Source organism: Raphanus sativus, unplaced genomic scaffold (genome assembly GCF_000801105.2).
Source record: "Raphanus sativus cultivar WK10039 unplaced genomic scaffold, ASM80110v3 Scaffold0651, whole genome shotgun sequence".
NCBI classification, from domain to species: domain Eukaryota; kingdom Viridiplantae; phylum Streptophyta; class Magnoliopsida; order Brassicales; family Brassicaceae; genus Raphanus; species Raphanus sativus.
In genome coordinates, this window is record NW_026615968.1 from 10838 (window position 1) to 30170 (window position 19333).

General features: G+C 32.2%; 2 protein-coding genes across 2 annotated transcripts; both read left to right on the plus strand.

The window, feature by feature from the left end:
- Positions 1 to 1859: 1859 nt before the first annotated feature.
- LOC108841751 (nitrate regulatory gene2 protein) lies at positions 1860 to 4569 on the plus strand. Its single transcript, XM_018614508.2, has 5 exons — positions 1860 to 3065; positions 3168 to 3251; positions 3323 to 3552; positions 3625 to 3848; positions 3928 to 4569. The coding sequence occupies exons 1-5, from the start codon at positions 2294 to 2296 to the stop codon at positions 4526 to 4528; spliced, it is 1911 nt and encodes a 636-aa protein (XP_018470010.2). The 5' UTR covers positions 1860 to 2293; the 3' UTR covers positions 4529 to 4569.
- Positions 4570 to 9582: 5013 nt separating this feature from the next.
- On the plus strand, positions 9583 to 10841 carry LOC108841614 (ethylene-responsive transcription factor ERF060). The gene has a single exon (XM_018614363.2). The coding sequence runs from the start codon at positions 9790 to 9792 to the stop codon at positions 10618 to 10620; it is 831 nt and encodes a 276-aa protein (XP_018469865.1). The 5' UTR covers positions 9583 to 9789; the 3' UTR covers positions 10621 to 10841.
- The last annotated feature ends 8492 nt before the right edge of the window (positions 10842 to 19333 follow it).

The following is a 19333-nucleotide window of genomic DNA, read 5'->3' on the forward strand; positions in this document are numbered from 1 at the left end:
AATATATAAAAATATGACATTTACTAAATATTTGTCAATTTAAAAAAAAATAAAAGAAAATAAACCCACGTTTTTAAAGCGCGGATCAAAATCTAGTTTATTTTTAAATGTTTAACTTGATATGATATGATACGATTGAATATTTTTATAATTGTCCCTCGGGTCTTTGTTGGTAGGCCAATAATTTCAGATATATATTTGGTATGTGGACACCAAACAGTGACTTTCTTTTTTCAAGAAGCAAATACTATTAATCCTGGGTTTTTTCCCTACGTATTTATTAAAAATCCGCTATGTTTCTTTTTTTTTGGGTTAAGTCCATTATATATATATATATTATTTTTTTTTTTTGCAACTGAAGTCCATTATATTTCGACGACGATCTTTTGAACTACAGGTTACAGCTGCCCATATTTATCTGATATTCATACCGAATCAGTTATCAGACTCATATTCACTCTGTAAAAAAAGGTCTATAGATTTTAAATGGGATCCAAACCAAACATATCGTAGAGATATAACTGGTGAATAAAAAGCACTCGCGCAACCTCTCTTTGTAATTGTACGTATTGTATTTTCTTAAAATTTGGGCATTTGGAGAAAGAAAATACGTTTCGTTCATATAATATTCGAAGCATGATCATGGAGAAGTGAAGCTACGTAAAAGTGTAGAATCGTGATTTTGTTCCTTCCTTTTTAATAATCGCATGGCTTGGAAGGCATCAGAATTCCAAGTATAAAGATTTAAGCCCTGTGTTCAAAAAAATAAAAGATTCAAGCCCAAACTTGTAAGGCATATTTGTACTGAAGCCCAAACTCTTTTGCATGTGTGGTAGCCTCGGATATGTAAATAACCGGCATGCTTGCACTGAAGCCCAAACCTGTAAGGTAACCTTAGATATGTCTTCTTTTACAAGGCTTCTTAAACCTTGATGAACCTAAATCCTAAAAACTCTTATACATTTGATTGATCCATCTCTTCTGATCCTTTTACATGGAAGGTGTAACTTTTTCAATTAGATTCATGCTTCTTCTTCTCTCTTTTTTTTTCTTTTTCTTTTGCTTTTAGTGGTCCATGTGGAGCTTGCTAACTCACAGCATGTAAGGTGATTAGCCTACGTGGTTTAGTAGGACTCATGCTCTATAGTTAGTCGACACTCCATACCAGCTCACAGTGAAATGCGAAAGTCAATCCACAGCCCATTATCTTAATTTATGGACGAGTCTCCCCATACTTTAGTGTCGTCCACAATTTTAACTAAAAATTTTACAAAAGTTGAGTTGTTCTTATTTTAGTTATATCTGAGTAATAGAGTTGACAAGACTCATGAGTCATGAAGGATTTTTTCTTATAAAAATGAAGCTCAGGTTTCAAGGAGCCGTTAGACAAATAAAAAACGATTCTCTATACACAAGACAAGACAAGACCTAGAACCGAACCAAGAGCGTTTTCTTTTTCTTCATAAGTGAAATTATACTGGATAAGCCTTAAACAAACCAACCAGGTCTCGAAACCAATATGGTCGTAGTTTGACTTTGTTTTCCCTCCCTCTTTTCCTGCTCAGTCTATACACAACGAGAAGTAAAGTATATAAAGGTAACGGACCTTCACATGATTCTCGCTTTTTAGTAATAATAACTCAATTACCAAAGTTAATAAATTGAACAAAAAAAACTTTAGCTTTCATGTTGATATTCAAATAAAAGACAAATAAAAGACCCATAAAACTAGATTTGATAATAATAGCTAAAGACAGAGAAGATGAGGACTTTCACTTGGATTTTCTCGTCACCACTTTAACTTTTTCATTATAGCTCAGCTTTTCGAGTAATGATCTAATATTGGAATGAACTAAAAAACACTCTGCACATATTTTTTTTTGAAGTACTAATTAAATTACTTTCTTCTCGAAAACGATGCAACCAAGACAAACTTTCACACTCTCTCTCACCATTTGTGCAAAATCTTTAATTTTCTTCCTCTCAGATTTGTCTGAACGAAACTCACTTTATCAGGTTTCTCCTTCAATAAGCATTTTTGGATTCGTCCTAGTTCTCCTTTTACCCCCCCCCCGTTAAGTGATTGGCCAAGTACCTTCAATAAGCGTGCTGAAAGCTACTGCTCACACTCTGTTTCTGCTCAAAAAAAAAAAAAAAACGAAAAACCTCAAAGCTTATCTTTTTTTTTTCTTTCTCGCATGGGTTCTTTAGTTCCTTCTGTTTCGTAACCATTCTGAGAGATTTCCGGGTAAAACAAATCCAAAGTTTTGACTTTATATATTCGAAGAAAAAAATGGTTCCTTCTATTCTGGAGAAGATGGGATGTTCAACCTCAAAACCATCGACGAATAAGAAGAAGAAGAAGAAGAACGAGCCGCTGCTTCTATGTAAAGAAAGGAAGAGATTCGTCAAACAAGCCATTGATTCCAGATGTGCTCTCGCCGCCGCACACGTGTCCTACACCCGTTCCCTCCGTAACATCGGAGCTTGTCTCCGTCAATACGCCGAGGCCGAGACTGTACCCGCCGTGGCTTCATCTCCTTCTTCTTCTTACCCTGACGACGACGACGACGACTCGGTTGACTCGCCGTTGAGTCACAACTCGAACCCTAAACCTCTTTTGAGTCTAAGCTACACCAAGTCGACGCCGGCGGCTGATTCCACAGTGACTTTCACGATTAACCCACTCGAGGAAGACGCAATGCCGGAGTTATCTCCTCGGCCGACGCGTCCTCGCCGGCCGGAGACGTATTCTTGGGACTACTTCGACACTTGTGACGATCTCGATAGCTTTAGACTGACAGAGATTGGTTGTGAGAATGTATCAGTTACAGGGTTAGAGAAGAGTAATGTAGAAGATTTAAATAAAACAGAGCAGAGGAAACAGAGCTGTGAAGATGGTGAAAGAGAAGATCCATCAGAGTTTATTACACACAGAGCTAAAGACTTTGTGTCAAGCATGAAAGATATAGAGCATAAGTTCTTCCGAGCTTCTGAATCTGGTAAAGAGGTTTCTCGTATGCTTGAAGCTAACAAACTCAGTGTCCGTTTCACTGTTACCCCAGGTTTTTTTTACTAAAGTCTCTCTGTTTTCTTCTTTCATCTTTTACTAGTAAATGAAATGTTTGTGAATTTGAAAAAAAATTGAATCTTTTTGTATTTTACAGGAAAGGGAAACTCAGTTGCGTTTCTCGCAGCTTTGAAACGAGCTTGTTGTAAAGGGAAGGAGAGTCACTCACCTCTTTTTAAAGGTCTGTATGTTTTCTTATCTTCTTTACTTGTTTTTTTTTAAGTGTCTGAATGTTAGTTAGTTTTGATGTAGAGTCATCATTGCCCCAACCAGTTACTAAAGTTATTGTATGGAAAAGAACATCGTCTTCAAGATCCTCCACTTCTAGAAATCCATTGATTGAAACACCAAAAGATGATGAAGATGATGATGAAGAAAGTGGAAGTGATTTCATGCAAGAGTTCTGTATGATCTCAGGAAGTCACTCCTCTTCTCTTGATCGTTTGTACGCTTGGGAGAGAAAACTCTATGATGAAGTCAAGGTAATAGCTCCCAAGAACTTTCTACTCATCAAGCTCACACATTTCATCTCTGTTTATTCTGTGCGTGTGCAGGCGAGTGAGATGATTAGGAAAGAGTATGATCGAAAATGCGAGCAGTTAAGGAACCAATTCACAAAGGATCACAGTGCTAAAGCCATGGATAAAACTAGAGCAGCTGCAAAAGATCTTCATTCACGAATCAGAGTCGCTATACAGTCCGTTGATGCCATTTCGAAGCGTATCGAGAGGATCAGAGACGAAGAGCTTCACCCACAGCTCTCAGAGTTTCTCCAAGGGTAATGTTATATATAGTAGTAAACTAACTTTCCTATTAAGAAAGACTCTTTTAAACTGATCTTCTCTTGTGTGTTTAAGGTTGATAAGAATGTGGAAAGCAATGCTGGAGTGTCACCACTCGCAGTACATTACCATTTCATTGGCTTATCATCGTAGGAACACGTCCAAAATAGGGCGGGAAAACGCTCTCAAGAGACGGGTATGGTCAGAGCTTGTAGAGGAAACAGAGTGTTTTGGTCTAAGCTTTACAGATTTGGTTAACAGTATGACTTGCTACGTCGAAGCACTCAATGGTTGGCTACACAACTGTGTGTTGCTCCCTCAAGAACGTTCTACGAGAAACCGAAGACCGTGGTCCCCGCGGCGTGTCCTCGCCCCGCCGATATTCGTCTTGTGCCGAGATTGGTCGGCTGGGATAAAGTCTCTGCCGTCAGATGAACTCAGTGGGTCGATCAAAGAGTTCTCGATGGATATGGAGATGTTAGGGGAGGAGAAGGATGATCCGGTGTTGGTTTCTGAAGATCTGTCCAGCGTGCATTCGAGTTTGGCGAAGCTTCTGGAGAGACTGAAGAAGTTTTCAGAAGCTTCTTTGAAAATGTATGAAGATGTAAAGGTGAGAAGCGAAGAAGCTGTTGTTGCTTACGCTAATCATTCTAACTCTGGTAGACCTGTAATGTAACTAATGATTGCCAAAACTCTCTCGAGTCATTTTGTTTCCTAGTAGTCTTGCTTAGATTATCTGAGTCAGCTGCTCCTAGTAGTCATAATTCTAGAGCAAGAATAAATCATTTCACCAAAACATATAAAAGTAAGAATGTCTGATAGTTCTAAGGAGAAAAAAAAATAGTTTCACCAGCACATGCATAGACGTCAGTCAAAACAGAAGCAAGGTCGCACCACGCACGAGTGCATGAGACAGGGATTCCTTACTGTATTTGCTTTGTTTGATGAAGACGCATGAATGTCCCAAACGATTAGGAGCGCTCCACCATACTTCGTCTCTCTCTTTTTTTTTATCCACTTTTTTTGGACTTTGTCTCATACCATGCACCAACCTATACGACTAGGGTCCTTGTAAGACACCATTATTTAGTTTTTGTCCATTTGTTTTCTATAATGGAAAACCAATGAAAATTCTTCTATGGAATATATATGTGCATGTATTAAAAAACATAGCTTATAATTACGATCAGTTTTTCGTTATATTTTTTATTTGATTAAGTAGTATGGTAGTATTTGAGTACCGATAATAAGTTCAATGAATTGGTTTGGATTATTGAGCAAGAAGTTCGTTGGTAAAGTTCGAGTAGAAATATGCATGTGGGTCACCCAGGAAATATAGTCTCATATATTGGGTCACGGTCAGGTAAATTAGCTTTGTTATGTATGATATTTTCCTCACCTCCAAACTCCAATGGTGGTGGAAGAGTTGACATTTGTTAAAGTCAACTTGCTTCGTTGAATTTTGTAAAAAAAAATATTACTCGATGTGGTGTATAAAACAAAGAGTGGTCACTACATCATCTTGTCGATTATAAAACAAATTTAATTACACTTAGTGGATTGACTTGGAGATTAGCCCATAACAAATTAGGTTGTCATGATAATATGATTATATAATTGTATATGGCTTCTTCGGATAAAGATAATATCATAATACTAATAATAAGGATTACAAAATAATTTTTACAAATAGTTAATTCAAATATAAAGTACAGTTATCAAAGACGATACATGAAAGTCACTGGCGAAAATCGTCCATGAAGCACCGTTTATATAATAATATATGTTCAAATAACTATTTAGGGCCTGACTGGTGTAACCGCAGCGGTTGCGGTTGCGGTTGCGGGAGTTTGCGGGTGCGGGTGGTTGCGGTTTTAAGCGTTTTTTAGAAATTTGTACGACTGGTATAGCTGTTAGAAATTGTTGCGTTTGCGGGACTCTTATGACTGGTAAACTACAAAACGCAACATCTGTTAAATAATAATTTAACAATATTTACATTTTATGTAATTATAAAAATACTAAAAATCATAATAATATGATAAATATAAAATTTATATTTATAAAATCATATTATTCAATTTTAAAAATTTATAGAAAATATTTTAGTTTTGAATTTTATAATATAAATTGAAATATAATATGAATACATTTTACAATTTCTATTATTTCAATTGAAAAATTTTATTGGATATTTTTAGTATTATTTTTATTTATTCTGTTTTTTTTTAAAAAAAATTTACCTTCCCGCAACCGCCCGCAACCGCAAACGCTAGCTGGAACCAGCTTTTGATTTTAAGAGGTTCGGAGCGGTTTGAAGCGATTTGTAGTGTTTTCTGTGATTGTTTCGAAACGCCAACAACCGATATAAACCGCAAAAGCTGCGTTTGCGGGTGGTAGCGGGAAAACCAGTCGGCACCTTAGTCTATTTTGGTGATGTGTGTTTATAGTTTATTTGTCCAAGATAACTACAAACAGGATTGTTAAATTGTTTATATATCATTACAGATTTTTGGTACTAATCACGGAAACATTAGGAAACTTTAACTCTTTATGAACAAAAATAAAAAACTTTGACTCTTTATCTGATCATAGGGAAATGAGCTTGGAGCTCATCTTAGATAACTATTTATAATACATGAACTTCATAATCATTATAACAACTTAAACTGAATAGTTGGAAAGTTTGATGGGATAGCTAAGTGCCTAAGTGTATAATAATATACTGTCTTGGGTAGTATTTTACAGTTTGTGTGTGTGGAATTACGAATCTTTATTTATCAAAAAAAAAATTACGAATCTTTGCAATATTCCAGATCATCAACCACACACATCGACGAATATTCTTTCGTTTTCACATTGCCGATAACTGATAAAATTTATCTTTTGAAAGAAAATGTGGAAAGTTTAGATTCTATATCGGCTTACTTTAACAGACGTGTAATCGAGTTTATCTTGATAACTTTAGATTTGCTCCTAATCTACGTTATCATTTGGTTAGCAATAGATTAACGATCAGATTAAAGATAAGTTCTTTCTTTAGCTTTTGTCACTTGTCAGGTCGTGGAGAACCGAGAGATAGTGTCTTCACGTAGGATCCTACGTGTGTACACGCTAAAGTGGATCCCATATATTTCTTGTTCTCTAAATAACTGACCCCACTTTAGTGGCGGAGGAAAAAATTAATTTACAAGGATTGAACTGATAACATTTGAATTTTACAAGAGTCAACAAAGTTAATTCATTAAATTTTTCTGTAAGAAATACATGTAATTTTTTTTTTGCAAAATTCACTTGGGTTCATATGACCCACATGATAGAAGGCTAGCTCCCCCACTGCTTCCACATTGGGTTTTTGAAGAATCTTTCTTTTCCAATAAGACAATACGATTTCCACTGGTTCATTGTGAAAATTATCATTTATAAAGGAATTATTTAGGTAAAAAAAGTATCCTTTTTACGATGTTATAATTTAGTGCCAAAGATAAGAAAATTATGCAATTGAATTAAATGAGAGTGCATTTATAGATTTGAATTTTTCAAAACCATTGTATAATTTCTTTTTCTTTTGATTATATATAATTTTCTTTTCTTTGGCTTTCTACCATATTCAAACAATAATGATAATCTTACATCACATTCTGACGATGCTATATATATTTTATAAAAAGAAACAAAACATTGTCAAAAGGAATTTAAAAAGTGGTGAAAAGAAGATCCATTAGCTTCCTTGTGACGCAAACTTCAAACCTCCCTGAGTTCTCACCTCTTCCGTCTTCCTCCTACATAGCTTTCTTGACTTTCAAACTAAATTTATCTATTCCCCACTTTTACATACATTTATCTATGTAATCCAATACATGTTCATGAGAAGAACCACATAAACTACATTTGGAAATGGGAAATAGTATTTTAGCAACAAAGAAAAAAAGAAAAAGAAATAGTATTCTCATGGTTAACATTACTGCAGCTTCTTCATTTTGTTTGCGTGGATGCTATATGGTATTTGAATTATTATTCCATGTGTTTTTTTCCTTCTATTTTACATGAGTGACATAATACTATTAGAAAATGGCATAATTAGGATAATTTATTTGAAATAATTGTTAATCTTGGGTGAAATAGGTACTGTAACCTAGTTGAATCCAGAGGAGTCGCAAGTCCACAGATCGACTTCTTCTCCAGAGCATTCAAATGGGTTCTAAAGTATAGACTAATATTTGCGTTAGATGAACAGAACAATATGACTTAATTTCGCATAGTAGGAAGATCGAACCTGAAACGTGTTAACATTCCAGGCCCGTCCATTACCACTTGACCGCAAGGTCCGTTTTGAACAGAATAATATGACTTAGTTTCGCTAAAATATTTTTTTTTGCGTGAAGAAAAGAAACTACATAAATTATTATATTTTTTTTTTGAAACTGACGACATAAATTATTGAACTTAAAATTGACCATTTTCCGCAAGATTTGGTGATTTGTTTTTATTTGATAAAATATTTTTTTTTGCGTGAAGAATATAAGTGGGTTTTTAGCGAAGAAAAAGAAGAAGAAAAAAGAATATAAGTGGTTCGACGGCAAACTGGCCTTTCAACTTGCCCTAGAATCAACAATATGACTTTTGGCTCTTACAATTTCTTGTGTATTTTGTTAAGAAAATTTTCTTCTATTCTATTAAATTAGGAACATAAATTATTAATATAAAATTTATTCTAACTATTATTTTTTAGTTATTTAAATATAAAATTAATTAAAATAGATTTTGATTAAGATTTGTACATGAATATGATTACTAAGAAAAACAAAAATATAGTTACAAAGAAAAATACAAATATGAAAAATTAATTTTAAAAATATAAAACCAAAGTATATACATTCGAATCAGAATCTAGTAATGTATATTTATTGCTGAAAAACTTTAATTTCGGCAATAATTTTATCGAAACTATTATCCGTAAAAGTATAATAGAGTAGTTTACAAAAGAAAAGGAAAAAAATATTATAACAAGAGTCAAAGATCAAATGGGAAGTTACAGTGTATAGATTTTTTTTAAAGCTATTACTTATTACGCAAGCTACTAAGCTAGACACATTAAGCAATATAAATCTTTCACATCCATAACTAAATTTAAATTAAAAACTATTACTAGCTAAGCTAATTATGGTCCCTTTAAAAATTATAAACTTGAACTAATTTTTATGTGGTTAAGAAAAACTTGAACTAATTTTCGTTGGGGGTCAAATTTTAGAAAGTTAAAATAGGTTCAGAATATAATGGACAAAACTATTGTTTTAAAGCAACTTAATAATGTAACATTTTTTTTCAAAAAAAAAAACTTAATAATGTAACATTCGTAATGGAAAATAATGAAATCTGTTTCTTTTTTCTTCAGTTTGAAAATTAGAATGAAATTATTAATTTTTGCGGCAGAAATTTGTTAAATCCATGATGATTGATGATTCTTTATCACACACGCCATAAAGTCTTACTATTTCCATATATTCCATGGGAACGGCTTAGATCCAAAGAATATGTGGAAGTCGTTCTCATATTGTCCAAGCCTCCATGGAATAAAAGATGTCTTCGAGCTGACGAGAAGCTAACAAGTTGCCTAGTGAATAGAACAAAAGCATCAAACAAGATGTATATATTAATACAAAAACTGTTTAGAATTAAATTATGTAGTTAAAATAATATATTAAGAGTTCAATGGGCGGCTTAGCTTTTCATATTATATAAGCAAAGAACTTCGCATCCAGCGAAACCAAGAACGACAAAAAGAAAAAAAAAAACAAAATTTAGAGAGAGCCAAAACAAAACGAGAACTAATATCAAATTTCTTAATTTCAACCTAAGAAGGTGCGTTTTTGATCCTTCTTTGACTCCATTTCAATCAGTTTCAAACTTTCAACAATCTATCCTTTGAAGATCCATATGGCAGCCATAGATATGTTCAGTAGCAGCACTGATCATTCTGATCCTTTCAAAGAAGAGCTCATGAAAGTACTTAACCCTTTTACCAACTCTCTTTCTTCTCTTCCTCCTCCGGTTCCAAACACAATCTTCGGTTTCAATCAAAGCACACCTCTCGGTCTAAACCAGCTCACGCCTTACCAAATCCATCAGATCCAAAACCAGCTTAACCAAAGACGCAACACCAACATCGCAAACCTCTCACCAAAACCAGTCCCAATGAAGAACATGGCCACTCAGAAACTCTACAGAGGAGTTAGACAACGGCACTGGGGAAAATGGGTTGCTGAGATCCGTTTACCCAAGAACCGGACCCGGCTCTGGCTTGGAACTTTCGACACAGCTGAAGAAGCAGCCATGGCTTATGATCAAGCTGCTTACCAGCTTCGTGGCGAATTAGCAAGGCTTAATTTCCCACACATCAAACACGAGTATGGATACGGAGGCGGTGATAGAATCTTTAAGCCTCTTCATCCTTCTGTTGAAGCAAAGCTCGAAGCGATTTGTCAGAGCTTGAGAAAGACAGAGAATGATGAACTCCCCTGTTCTGAAACAGAGCCTTTCCCGCCAAAAGCAGAGTATCAAGAAACTGAATTTGGGTTTTTGAGAGCTGATGAGAATTCGTTTTCCGACGAGTCTCTGGTTGGATCTTCTTCGCCGGAGTCGGGTATTACCACTACGTTCTTAGATTTCTCGGATTCAGGGTGTGATGAGATTGGGAGTTTCGTGCTGCAGAAGTTTCCTTCTGTGGAGATTGATTGGGATGCGATTAACAAGTTGTCCGAATCTTAAATGTCATATTAGTTTAGCTAATCTCTGCAACTTAATTTTTCAACAGTTGTGGGAGAATCAGCTAGGCTTTGTTTCTGTTGAAATCTTCCTCCATGTGTTCGGTCTGGCTGGTTTATGTTTTTATTTTTATTTCTTCTCACAAACCTTGTCTTTTGACCAACCGGAGAAGTCTCCATGTATTTATACCATCTTTAAGTTTCTAATGAATGTAAATTATACTACTCTTTTTGCATGCTGAAGTATAGTTCAAAGATTATAATCTACTTTTTATTATTATAATAAAGTTAATGAGAGTGATTCAAATTTATATTTGGTGGTTAAAAAAAAACATGAGCGGAACAGAAAACCAAGCATATTTCTGTTTAATTAACATAAAGAAAAATTAGCATTTCAATAATCAAAGCAAAAAGCTATACTGATAGAAAAATGGTATTCTGTTTCTTATAAACATATTATAATCAAATATGAATAATTATATATATTTTAAAAGTGTATGCTTTGTGTCTATTGTGAATGCAGAGGGGTCCCTAATTGACCTGTGGAAAATCATGAGCCATAAAGATTGATTCTTTATGGAAAAGAATCTTACACTAACCATCAAATGTGGCAAAGAGTGTAACAATGATGTATTAAAATAAAAGTCTGTATGTTGCCATTATCATATAACATATAAATGTACATACAGAAGCAGCCTAATCCAATATTCTGATTCTTTTCTTTGGAACATAAAGACAGTGTTCATACGGCCAAGAAAACTGATATATAATTTTTCGAACTTGTGATTCCTTATAACTAATAATATATATATATATATATGTATGTTTTTTTTTGAATAAATGTTAAATTTGTATTCACAAAAGGACTGTTTTATATCAAGTGCATCTTGCTTTTTAGATCAAACTGGAACAAATAAAACTACTCCTTATTTCCAAACCAAAATGCAAGGACACTTTCCAGTTTGTTAGCTTCCCTCACCCTTACAAGGCTGAGTTTTACCTAATTTGCTTTTCAATAATCTTTTCCAAAGTTGCAGGTTGTATAGGTGTTTCGCTATGCCTTCTTTTATCGCGTTCTCTCCATAGATTGTGTATTGCACACTGTATTGTATATCTGATGCAAAATAGTGTTTTGACATCAAGAGACTTGTTGCTATGATTACTTTAAAAGCATTCTAGTCAGTAGAGTAGAGTATGAATTCTGCAGGATTTCATTCCTAAGTTTTTTTCCAAATAAACGATGAAAAAAGACAATTAAAGAATCACAGATTCTCTTGCGTTGCTGTCCGACAAAGGACATAAACATCTTCCATTCTAATATTCCATTTCAAAACTCTGTCTATTGTTGATAGTCTATCCAGCATATCAAACTAAGATAAATAAAAATATAATTATTTTGGCACTCAGAAACTTTGATTTTGTTTTTTTTTCAGGGGAAATCCAAAGAAAAGACAAATTTTACATAAAAGTTCAGTAAAAACTAAAAATTATACACTTGATGTTTTTGATAAACTGTGATATACGGATTTAATTATTATTCAACTTTTTGATACACCATATGATCGATTTTAGAATTTTCATAAGGGAATGATCATGAACAACTTCAAATCATGAACTCGAACCCAACTACGACAAAACAAAATCAGGCCCATCTGCAAAAGGTTTTAAGTTTAAATCCACGATATAACTTTGTATATGCACCATGCTTAGTAATTAATTAAAGGCCTTTTAAGCATTTTATGGGCCAAAATGGATCATAAAATACTTGTATTTTCTCTATAAATAGCCCGAAAAATTGGACTTGGTACTTAACGGATTAGGCGTGGCGGTGCCTCGCTGGTCCAAATCAGAGTTGGGATGTGCTATAATCTGATATGATTTGTTAAACCAATAGGCCCGATGAGCTTTCAACAGAAAAAAAATTAGTTGCCCCGTAGGTACGTATACGAGAGACTATTATGATTACCGCAGAAATAATTCCTACTTGTAAATCAATTCGCTAATCGATCGCTCTAGACGTCCATTAGTGCATGCAGGGGCGGACCCAGCTGTGTAAAGGGTGTGGCACATGCCACATACTAAATAATATAAACATCTTATGAAGTAACCATACATATGTTATCGTTTAGCTCAAGTGGTTCAGAAGGTCAGATGGTGCCTCATCCTTTTTGAGTTCGAGTCCACTAACCGGTTTTCTTCTCTAAGAAGAAATGATTCATAGACTTTTAATCACCTTTCCTTTTTTTCATTTATTTTGCCACCTTCAATAATACTTCCTCTGTTTCATAATACTTGATGTTTTACCTAATGCACAAAGATTAAGAAAATTATATTTCTTTAATAAAAATATTTTAAAGATATAATTTTAAAATCAATTAACCAATAATTAAAAAGACTGTAAAATCTAATTGGTTGAACAGTTTCCAATAAAGTTAAAGTAACCTTAAAATCTCAAAACTTCATCTAATTTGAAACAAGATTATCCTTCTAAAACATCATCTATTATGAAACGGAGGGAGTATATTTTTTCCACAACTGTTTTCTTTCTTTCCTTTTTCTAATATTATTCTAACAGTTGTTTTTATTATTTTTCAGCACTTAGATTAAAACAAAAACTAAATTAAATAATTTATAATAAATATTATGTGCTATATATTATTTTTACAATTACTTAAAATGAGATATTTAAAATTAGAAAAATATTTATCTCTTTTTATATGATATATTTTCTTATAAATTGTAAGCTTTCAATGACTAAGAACATCTTTAAAAAGATTCTCTGTTTTAAAATTTACAAATCTATATATTTTAAGTTTCATAGTGTTTTTTTCTAAAAGAAAAACTTCAAATTTAACTTTAAAATTGTTTGTGTGTTTAGTCTATGGTCCTTATATTTATCAAAATTATTTGTGTTTTAGTCTATGGTCCTTATATTTATCAAAATTAATATGTAAATAAACATTGTATAAATAACTAGCACATATATATATATAAAAGTTACTGAAATAGTAATTAATAAAATCTTACTGATTTGAAATTTTGAAAAAAAATTTTGAAGACTAAAAAGTTCTATATTTAAAATTGTAACTTTTCTTTTAGAAATGCTATAATGTAATTTAAAAAAATATATATATAATTTAATGAAATAAATTATATTTAAAATTTTAATATATATTGTGCCACATGTTAAATTATTTTCTAGGTCCGCCCCTGAGTGCATGTCATATACAACGCGTATATATATTATTGATTCGCATATGATATTAATTCAAAGCTTACACTGAAATTATTAGCGAAATTTGAATTTAAAATTAATTAGCAAAATATATATTATACAGCACTTAACAAAAATAATTATATCTAACGTACTTCTATTCGATCCGGAGTAGATATATCATATATGATATAAATGTTTGTAGTGTAGATTTATAGATATATTTTGACGTGTATAAAGTGATATATACACGTCAAACTTTTAATATGTGTGCTTATAAAATACATTCATGTGATAGAGAAGGGCACGTGCTTCGTCGATTAGGGAATAAAATTAGAGGATACATCAACTTTATGTGTCCAATTTATAGATAAAGAATAATGTTTTCTTTTCTTGTATATTTAATGATTAAAGACCAAAAACTGGGAGGAGGATTTAGAGTTAATCGTTTAACCTGTAATGTAAGACACGTCGACAGTGAAAAACTCCAGCGCGAAGCTTACTATAATCCATTATTATTTTTTACAAATGTCACAGTCGATCCAACTAGTTCCCGTCCATATCCGTCTAGCGATCGATATCGTTTTATATTATAGAAAATATTCTCTTTCATCTAGTAAGACTAGTTAGGACATCGGCATTGAGAGTTCATGAGTGATGTTCACACATTTTTCAAAAAAAAAAAAATATTAAAATAATCAAATCTCATGAACTCCTGTATTCTGAATCTCTTCTTAATGAATCCCTTTTTCATGAGGTTCATCACTGTAGTGCGGGCCCCACGTGTCGTGGCGGCCCGCGATTGATCTATTTTTTTTTTTTTAAACAAAAATCAAAAAGAAAAACCAAAAAATTTAATAATTAAAAATTAAAAAGATGAACCCCAAAAAAGGATTCACCAACGGAGATGCTCTTACACAGTTGATCCTTTTTTGGGTAAGTAAACAGTTGATTTTTTTTTTTTAACTATTTTCTAAAAGAAAACTATAATAATTTTCAAGGTCGACATCGCTACATGGACCGTGTAATTCGCGTGGAATAGTTAAACTATACGCATTTTACTGGTTTTTAGTGATGAAATAGATTGAATCAATTGCCGATGTTGTATTTGAGTTATTTTACTTACGCGTTAACGATGTTATCAGTTCACAATTGTAGCATAGACGTAAATACACACCGCTACTATTCAACTAGATACACTTAAGAGTGCTTATTGAATCAAAGATTTCAAGATTTGAATAGATTCAAAAATATGAGATTTAAGTAAATCTAAGAAAATCTGAGATTTAAGTAAACTTTAAAAAGATTTGTTACAGCTTTTAAGGTTTTGTTGACGAAATTTCAGAACTTTTGGAACAAAAACTTTTAACTTTCAAATATTTAAAACAGTATTTTATTTCAAAATTGCTATAGTTTGATGCCGTTTTATGTAAATATCTAAAAATATATTTTTTTTGAAAAATCACTTTTAAATAAGTTTTCTATTTCATCTCAAACAGTTTGTTTTTTTAAAAAAAAAAAACATGAAGAAAAAATCTACAAGAATCTTATTTTTATATGTTAACGGGCGGATTTTTTTATTTTTTAAAAAAGCTTCAAATACCTTCATAAGTGATATTTCAATTCTTTGTTTTTTAATTATAAATATCATCCAAACCCATCAAATCCCATTTGATAGATTTCATTGATAAAATGCATATTTTTCAATAAACTAGAATTTATGAGAACTTTTACATATAAATAATCCAACAAAATTAATTTTCATATAGAATCTATAAATATGAGATACAATAAGAGGAGATTTGAAAGAAAAAAAAATATGTTCTCAAATCCTTTGATCAAAAGACCCACTTAGTGGGTATCAGATATATGATATATCATCGGGTAATGTTCTTTAGCGTTTTTCATAATAATAACAAATATACTGAACATCATATCGCATGAAAGCAATGATTAATATGCATGCCTTTCAGATACGTTAAAAGGATGATCATATATCAACCTCATAGCTTTAATCACCAAAAAAGTGTCGGTCCATTAAAGGTTTGAAGGCCATGGTGATATAAAGAAGCCACCCAAATTGTAGATTGGCGACTCTTGGAGAACATAGAGAGTAACCTACGACTTTTACTTTTAACACATAATCTATAGACATCGATGATTTTAAAGTAACAACATCTCTTTCTCTCTTTAAAGATGATCTTCTGCACTGCATATTAAGCTCCAACATTTCTGAAAGGTTCTCGTTCTCGATAAACCTAACAGAACTTTGATTTAGTTATGTGGTTATTGGTTTGGAATTGATATATATTACATACTTTGTTTTCTTCTTCTCTTCCTCTGTACATATATTTTTCAGCAAATAAGTCTAAAAATTACATTCGTTTAGTTTCATTTCTTTCACATTCGTCACATTCATATATAAAATAAGTTATACATGCGTTCGTTGTGATGGTATATATGAACATATTTATTCTTATCTACTAAAGTAATTGAACATTAAGAGATCAGTATTTCCTAGCTATTATGATTGAGCCTTTTATAATTAAAAATAACAAAAATCCATGTATCTTAACAGCTTGTGGTTTTTTAAGCCGTGGAAAAGTTCTCAATGATTGGGGGCGTTTTGGCGTAAATTAATTATTTCACCAATATCATCAGAACCCGAAATCTAGGTTTACTCCTAGTAGGCTAGCATAAGGTATCTATGTGACTATATTGTTCTTCAAATAATCATATCACAGACTAGTTGGTAGTTACAGTGTTTATTGTAGAATCATAACTTGGCGTGGATCAACAAGGTCGAATGTCATCAACTCTACAAAAAGAATACGATTTGAAAGCTTACCGGTTGATTGGGATGCCAGATAAACTTAATTAATTTTGGTACAGGTCGAATGTTATGCAGGATAACTGCAAAACAACTACGGTATAGTCGTAATAATAATAAAAATATATAAACATGGAAAGATTTTTATTACTATTAATTGTGGTGTACTAAAATTTATAAATTTATAGAGCCATATAATGAAAATATAGAACTTACCAAGTTGTTTTATTATTAAATAAATGAGAGCAACTTGATGGAATAGTGATATATGTTGAAGAAAGAATCGTCAACTTTTCTCTTTTCATATACAACGTCCATATAATTGATCTATTAATATTCTCAAATTAAAGGCTATCAACTTTCTTCTTTTCATAGATTTTGCATAGAATCTATTTTACACATGGTTGTGTCTAGGTAATTATAAAATTCATCGGATACAAGAATTTGTTTTTGTAGAATATTTAGCACGTAAAAATGTCAATTTTTATTATATCAATTATATCAATACTATCTATTGCTGTATGTGAACTGAAAACAGGTAAATGATGACATGGCAGGATCCTTAGACACCATGGACTACTCCACGTGGCAAGACTGTGTATCTGTTGCATGCTTAGGACCCACCAGTCACGAGTTATGCCGAAAAGTTTGGAGAAGCGGTTGCCGTTAGCAGTTTAGTCAACGCAATTGACTCAATGGACAAAAATATATTTGTTTTTTAAACTAATATTTGTTTTTCTCTCTCTTATTTTGAGGTAATTTTGGCCGAAAGAAAAAAAAAAGATAAAACTTTTTCTTTGACAAGATTTTAAGGGCCCGATTGGTGAGTTTTAGAGGCTCTGTGATTATTAAAGCTGTGACAACCAAAAGTTTGCCAATCACAATTCTTTATGATTTATTGTTTTTATGTTAAAATAATATAGTTAGCTTATTTTTGTTGAAAAAAAATAGAACATAATATTATATACACTATGAAAATTTTGATAAACAAACTGCCCGCTGTATAAAGTTTTTGTAGGTTCAATATATAGTCCAAACTCAACACATATGGTTTCATCATCTACCCATGAGAATAAGGTATCACTTCTGTATTTTTTTGCTAAAAAAAAGGGTTAAACCGGGTCAATGATAACACAAGTCTAACTCCCAGATGGAGGTACAGCCCCCGGGTAGAGGTATCACTTTTGTTTTTAAAGTCTATTCATCTTGAGTGAAATTTTTTGATTTTAGTATTGATATTATGCATAATTTGTTTGATTAAAAATTAATATTGTAAATATGTTTCAAATTTTTCAGACTTTTAAATGGACAAACAATGCTACAACAATATTTCTTCAACAAATTATTTGGAAGAAAAAAATGGAAGTAACTAAGAGAATAATCTAAATACTAATCAGAAAGCAAAGATTTTGAAGAATTTCAACAACCAGTTTGGAGCTAATTTGAGTTGGAAACATAGAAAAAAATCATATAGATTATTTGAAAATGTGTTATAATATGTATCTCTAAATCCAGAAGCTCAACAACTTCATCTTTTTTTTTTTCAATTTATTCCACTGCTTAATGTAATCTTTGATTATTAAACCAACATACAAAAAAATAATATGAACTTTTATCTTTCTAAATAATATTTTCATATTTTATTTTCGAAATTTTTCTTTCTTACAGATTTTATATTATTTTTGTACATAATTTTAATATATGTCTTTATAATATTCACAGTTTGTAAAATCTTTGATACCAATCGGACTTTCAAAAGTATTGAAAATAACAGCCACAACTTTTAAATTCTAAAACCAAAACTTAAAGAGAAAGTCTTCACCAATAGGAGCCTAAGTATAGTATTAAGTATGCAATGCTTTTCTTTCCATAAAGTACACAGTCATAGAATTTACTTGTTTGGTGGTTTACAACAAGAGGTTCTGGCATCCAAAAATGACATGTGATATAAATGGTCAAAAAAGTACCACATGCAACCTATTGCTTGGTTTTCATGAAGTGCTAACTTACTGAAAAATGATCGATTATAATTGAGATTGATGTAAGTCTAACATGAAACTTATGTATAACATGATTTCGACAACTAATTTTCATTAGAATGTTCTAATAATCACTCAACATCATGACAAAAAAAATGTTTCAGACTTTTCTCAAACCCCCCCCTCCCCCGTTCCAGACTTTGGTCTTTGGTCAAGCGTAATCAGCCCAATAGATCGCTAAAATAATTATCCGAAAAGAGGGGGTTAATGTAACTGGGACAATTATTTGAATATGATACTATTATGCCCCTCGTAGGGATCCACATGTTAGGTAGAGTCGTAGAACACTCTTGATTCGTTACACGTGAGGTGTCGGTTCAAAATTTTGGTTTGAACCATGCCATGCAACTTGACGCATATGTTATTACCTTCTTGCAGATTAACTTATATACATATGCGGGTGTTACGTATATATATAACTCCTTGGTTATCGAATTGATTGCACTATTATTACGTTTGATCAAGTTACTATAAATACGTATATCGTGACGAAAAATGTTTTCTTACATAGTATACAGGGCTTTATTAGATCATCGGAATGTTGTTTTAGAGCATCTGATTGAAATCAGAATATGAAAAATGATAATTAATAAGTTCCAATCAAATGTAAACCGAACTATCTAAGAAATAGTGG